At 44.7% G+C, this 6,222-nt stretch overlaps 1 protein-coding gene across 1 annotated transcript in view; it reads right to left on the bottom strand.

Annotated features, from left to right (window-relative positions):
• The window catches only part of mturn (maturin, neural progenitor differentiation regulator homolog (Xenopus)), a 7,772-nt gene extending 2,919 nt beyond the window's left edge, over window positions 1–4,853 (bottom strand). Inside the window, exon 1 of the mRNA XM_076300889.1 lies at window positions 4,392–4,853. Coding sequence (XP_076157004.1) covers window positions 4,392–4,562 — 171 coding nt within the window. The 5' untranslated portion in view covers window positions 4,563–4,853. The remainder of the gene's footprint in view (window positions 1–4,391) is intronic.
• Window positions 4,854–6,222: the final 1,369 nt, after the last annotated feature.

Genomic DNA, 6,222 nt, shown 5'->3' with positions numbered 1-6,222 from the left:
AAAACTCAATTGTTTAACTCGATGGGAGGTGGAAAATGAGTGTAATGTCCCTTTAAGGCTTTGCCTTGTGTTTTGGGTAGTCCCTTCAGAGCAGCCACACCCTTGGTGGCACTGAGCCCACATCAGCACTGCATGTGACACCTACTGAGTGAATATGTGGCACTTCTCTGCAAGTGCTCTACATACATCAGCGAAAGGAACAGTAATCTCACTGACACTTAACAGCAGCTTGGTTGGTGACTGCAACCACTTTATGCCCCTGCATCCACCACTCACACAGGGAAGATGAGAGGCCAAGTGGCTGGCCGGTCGGGTGTTATGACCAAAGAAGGGTTTTCCTTAATATTCAAATCTTGCATACATATAATATTATTATTATTATTATTTTATTATTATTCTTTACTTTTTAAACTATTCTTTGCCCTTCTATGCTTTTATCAGCTATTCCTGTTTGCTTTTGTTTATGTAAAGCACATTGAATGACCTCTGTGTATGAAATGCGTTATATAAATAAAGTTGACTTGACTTGACTTGACATACATACACTTCTTTCTAGTAATTCCTCTGCGCCAGACAATGACGGAAATATAGAAACAGCTGTGTAGGGGTGAAAGAGCAGTAATTTGATAGACAACGGAGCAATATGGAGATTGGACTGGCACTTGGTGGAGATCTGACTGGACTCTTTATGCTCATGGAGAAGTGCTGATTTTACTAGACCTGTGTGTGCGTCCACTTCACGTCCAGCACAAGGATATCCTTAATGCAATAAAAGTCACAGCCACCCTTACCAACATTGCTATCATTCTCTCATTGTTATCACTGATGATACTTCAGCTGGGGCTACTTCAAGAATCTCCACAGAGTGCTGTTGCTCACTGGGTGTTTGACTAGTATCACTATCACTGAGTAATCATTATATGTTGTTTTATTAATTATTACTTTTTAGACACTTTTAAACGATTGTCCTTTTATGCTTTTATGTATTATGATCGTGTGTTTTATGCTTTCTTTTTTATTCTTTACTTTTTAAACTATTCTTTGATTATTGCCCTTCTATGCTTTTATTAGCTGTTACTGTTTGCTTTTGTTTATGTAAAGCACATTGAATTACCTCTGTGTATAAATAAACATGACTTGACTTGACTTGATGAAAGTGCAACAAATATGCGCCTATACTTTCCTATCTAAAATTGCCATTTCACAATAGCAAGCAGGGCCAACCTTAGGCTGACACTTACGAGTATGCCAATGTGCTACTATTGCAAACTATTGCAAACGTACTAATGCTTGGTCAGAGATGCAGTAGAGGGATAATTTGATCTGACCACAGGTTTCTTCTCTGGAGATGCTTCAGCCTTGTAGCCTTATATTGTCGGTCTTTGCAAAAAACACTATAAGTAGAGAGGTTAGAAAATGCTTTGCATATTTGAGTTGGAAAAAAATATGTAACAAGTTGGAAATATATGCAAAAAAAAGGATTGAATAACAGAAATAAAGCCCTATTGTGCTGACGGCAACTAGAGGCTGCATTTTGCAGCTCTGCTTTCTAGTACAGGAGCAGTGAGCAGTGACTATCCAGCAGAGTAGGACAGAGAGAGGAAAGCCCATGAGAATACATTATAAGAAGGACTGCTGTGAGTGCGAGCTGAGGCATGGGGGAAAAAAGGAAGGCAAAGGGAAGACCCTCTGATTGTGGGCGGCCGACAAATTTGGGACAAGCTAAAGTGTGTGTGTGTGTGTGTGTGTGTGTGTGTCACATTGCACACTGGTCTCTGTCCTCATAATTATACGTAAAAATGTCTATTGACTACTGGAGACTAGCAAGGCCTGAATGAACCCTTCTGTTAATATCTGACAGCATCAACCCAAGAACTCCCTCTCCACACCTACTTATGACATGCTGGAAAGTACATGAAAGTAAGATGCAACAATATACCCTCTTCCTCTATTTTGCAACCACCAGGCATTGCTCTCCAAGACCAAGACCAGCTGGTGACCCAGCCCCAGTGGGCTGATGGGATTGGGAATCAGAGATTAGGGGAGAGGAGCAAAGTAAAATGAGGTTCTAGGAGCGCCTCGAGGTATGGCCTCCCTCCCTCCACTCTCCAGCCCCAAACGCCCACCCAGCTTGTTTCCTAGAGGCATTGGAGCAGCCGTGGCCTTACTGGTTAGCACCTCGGGCTTGGAACCGGAGGGTTGCCGGTTCGGTCCCCGACCAGTAGGAACAGCTGAAGTGCCCTTGAGCAAGGCACCTAACCCCTCACTGCTCCCCGAGCACCGCTGTAGCAGGCAGCTCACTACGTCGGGATTAGTGTGTGCTTCACCTCACTGTGTGTTCACTGTGTGCTGAGTGTGTTTCACTAATTCACGGTTTGGGATAAATGCAGAGAGCATTTCACGGGATCAAAAGAGTATATATACTTACTTACTTATCATCACCAGACTCTATTGCATGGGACCTATAGATCAGTAAGGGGCTGCTGGCACTGATTGCATTTTGGTGGCAGCAGACAGTAGAGGTTGGCAGCATCCTACATCCTGCCAAGCTAACACACACAGGTGCACGCATGCACGCACACACACACACACACACACGCAGGGCAGTGTGACAACGAAAAGCCGCGACGCAAGCTCACGAGGTGCGGCTCGTGGGACAGTTGATGATGAGCCACAAAGAGAAAAGAATGCGCTGCCTGTCTGACCTGCACTGCCGGGTCCTGACGCGAAGCACTCTAAACAGAGAGAAGAGTCCGGAAAAATGAGAGAGAGAATGTGACTGCTGTGTTGTGATTGGACAGAGAGAGAGAGAGAGAGAGAGAGAGAGAGAGAGAGGAAGGTCTAGGCCACTGCAGACCCAGTCCTACACACGTGTCACAGGGGCCTAGAAAGGCCTATTTCCTGGCAGCGGCGAGGTGAGGTGCACTCTCTCTCTCTCTATCCCTCTCTCTCTATCTATCCATCCCTCCCTCTTTCCCTCCTGCCTGACTGCCTCTGGTGTGTCTGTATTGATTGGCCCCCAGTAACTGGATCCCTTGCCTCCCGTAGCCCTGCAGAGGGTGTGTGTGTGTGTGTGTGTGTGTGTGTGTGTGTGTGTGTGTGTGTGTGTGTGTGTACCTACAGGGGGGTGGTATTTTTGGGCACTGGGCGCTGCCCTTGGGATTCAGATGCAGAGTAATGGTAATGTAGGTTGTGCGCATACATCTCTCTCTCAGAGTGTGTGTGTGTGTGTGTGTGTGTGTGTGTGTGTGTGTGTGTGTGTGTGTGAAGGATACACAGATAGATAGATAGATAGATAGATAGATAGATAGATAGATAGATAGATAAGTAGATGGGCAATTCCACGCAAAACTGTCACATCCATAACGCCAACACAATGCAATGGTATTTAGTTTGCGTTATGGACGTGACAGTTTTACGTGGAATTGCCCAGATAGATAGATAGTGTGTGTGAGAGAGAGAGAGAATCCTTTTGGAAAAAGAGTGAAGAGTTGCATAATGACACAGGGTAGTTCAGTTAATTACCTGCCAATATAATTCTGTAAGGCCTGTGTGGCCATCTTGATTTCTGATGTACAAAGTAATGGGCAGTAATGGTAGTGGGCACATATATGTTTAACCACAGGTTTGAATGTCCTAAAGTGTTGGCTACAGATAGGTGGCTATTCACTTTCACCATTTACTGTATACCCAGCGTTTTATCTAGTCTAGAATATACACTGGCAAAGTAGGCTACAGCCTGGAGAGTAGCCATCCTAAAAATGCCAACCACACAACAAAGGCTGCCTGGGGCTGTTGGCGATGATGGGATGGAATGGGCAACATATGCCAATGAAAGCATTAAGCGCAAACACGAAGTTAAGAGTGTAATTAAATATTCATGTATGTCTAACGATGACTGCAACCGAGGCCGAGGACTGCCAGCCTGTCGGTCCGTTTGCTGACAGAACGAATTACCGTTTGAAGTCCAACAAGTCTGAAAATGGAGCTCGCTGAGACAGTCTGATCCCCACCCTTTGGCCTCGTTGCCGTGCAGTAGGCTACACAATCATTATCGCGGAATATCATCTCAAAAGATCCCTGGGTTATATAGGCTAAAGTGGTTTAGCTATTCTTATTATGGGTAAGAGTTGAAGACGTCAGTAAGTTCAGATGTTTTCCCCAGGTTCCCAACCGCAAGGTGGGCAGAGTGCATCAAACTGCAGTTACCAAACGTGTGACATCATTCCACTCGCTATACAGAAAACGCATGTATCCTCGCATCCTTATTGGACCCTCCAGACTAGGACCCCAGAAACAAGAAGTAAAGCGAGACTTGCAGTGCACACCCACCAAATATACATCCCCCACACCCCTCCTCACAGTTAAAACGTGAACTGTAGGCTACTTACAAAATTGTCGGTCCCGCCCGTCATATTGTCTGGGCAAAGAACATAAAATGATATCCCAGGTTCGGCGTAAAAATCCAAACGTCTCTCATCGTCCTCCTCCGCAAAGATGAGATCGAACGGATTGCCCGTGCACCATTTCTCCGCGGTATCCACCAGCTGCTTGAACTCCATCCTGTACCGTGCACCTGAGCGGTCGAAACGATGCCGTTGAACCGGTATCTTCCGTGCCCCCCCTCGGTGATGCTAAAAACGCAAAACAGCTGACGGCGCTCCGCAATCCCTAACGCTCCATCCGCATGGTGATTTACAGAGATTCTGGCTCACACTGACGCATATTGCCCTCTAACATTCTAACGTGTTTGTTCAACTCTAGGCTCGCGCAGTCAGAGATGCACCGATGTCACTCTCGCACTGTCGCACGCACTTCGATTAGGAGCGCAATGTCAGTCTCAGAAACGCGATGACGAAAGACTAAAAAACGGTCCTATCGTCATCCGAAGGCCCTTTTTCACTAAGAAACATGTTTTATGTTTAATAATCGACCAGCTGTTTTGTGGACCAGAGGCTGAACGTTGAGGATTTCACAAAGCAGCAAATGTGAAGTGTTTGATCTGGCTATCAACAAAATGCTGACTTCATCTATCTATCTGGGTAGATGACGCCTGGGTTACAGTGCGAATTCACAGGCCTGCTGGAGTTTAAAAAAAACATTGAAATTCAAATCATGTTTATTAGCCTCATATAGCCCCATACGATGCACATTAAGTCGTTTAAAGGTCCATGTAAAACATGCTATAGGGATTTGCTAAATCATTATGAGCAAATGCATTGGCATGTCTAAATTAAGGGTCTGATACTAATATAAGAACTCGTAAAAGTCGCCTAATGTGTTGTCTCAACTCGTAACAAACTATATTTTGGGTATTTGTCAAAATAGTAATTTTATATACGTGGTAATCTGAGTGAATTGTGACATGACAAATGTATGTGAGATAGAGAATAGCCTATTTTGCAGAAGACAAACAACCCAAAGGTGCGGTTTCTTGTCCTGTAGATGGCGACAGCGTCCTCTATGTTAGGGTTGTTTTGGTCTATGCATTAGCCAAGACTGATGAAAAGCTCCAGCAACAACATCTGTCATATGATCCACAGCTGGAATCAACAGTGCTTGGGAATATGTCAGCTTATGTTTTTTAGGCATTTGTCCAACTTGTTTTTTTTTTTGTTGAAAAATGCAGATACACCACACCCTTCAGACAAGGGTCAGCCATTTACATTAAACCCACAACTAAATGAACCATCATTATCAGAAAAATCTGCTAAGAGCCATAAGTACACACATGCTATAGAAATGACATTGGAGCTGAGTCTATAGCTCCCAGTGTTCCGAAGGTTTGACTTATATCTAGGAAGACTCTCAGTGCTATAGTTCAACAGACACATCCCCATGGATCATGCTCAGATAGAGGGATCTCATCCTTCATTTCCAGCAGCTGGGACCACTGAGTCACCCTGCACTGATAACCCTCTCTCCTCACACTAGCCAGGACACACACACACACACAGATACGTGCACACACACACACACAGACACACATGTGCGCAAGCAAGCACACACACACAGTACTTACAAGCAGACAAACACAAACTAATGCAGTTTTACTCTTCCATCTCACAGCATCACACCATTCTGAACATCTTTCCAAAGCACCCCAGCTGTATAGCTGCACCAATAGGCGATTATGGAAGTAGCTTATGTCTGGCCAGTAGTCCACAAACATCGATCAAGGTTGGCACAAGTAAACAGGTGAAATGATAAGCCACTGACTTT

This window comes from Alosa pseudoharengus, unplaced genomic scaffold, assembly GCF_046254945.1.
Source record: "Alosa pseudoharengus isolate Yale_2024_CS ecotype anadromous, Long Island Sound unplaced genomic scaffold, YU_APseudo_1.1 YU_APseudo_1.1_scf_23, whole genome shotgun sequence".
Taxonomy (NCBI): domain Eukaryota; kingdom Metazoa; phylum Chordata; class Actinopteri; order Clupeiformes; family Clupeidae; genus Alosa; species Alosa pseudoharengus.
This window is presented reverse-complemented; position numbering and strand designations above follow the sequence as displayed.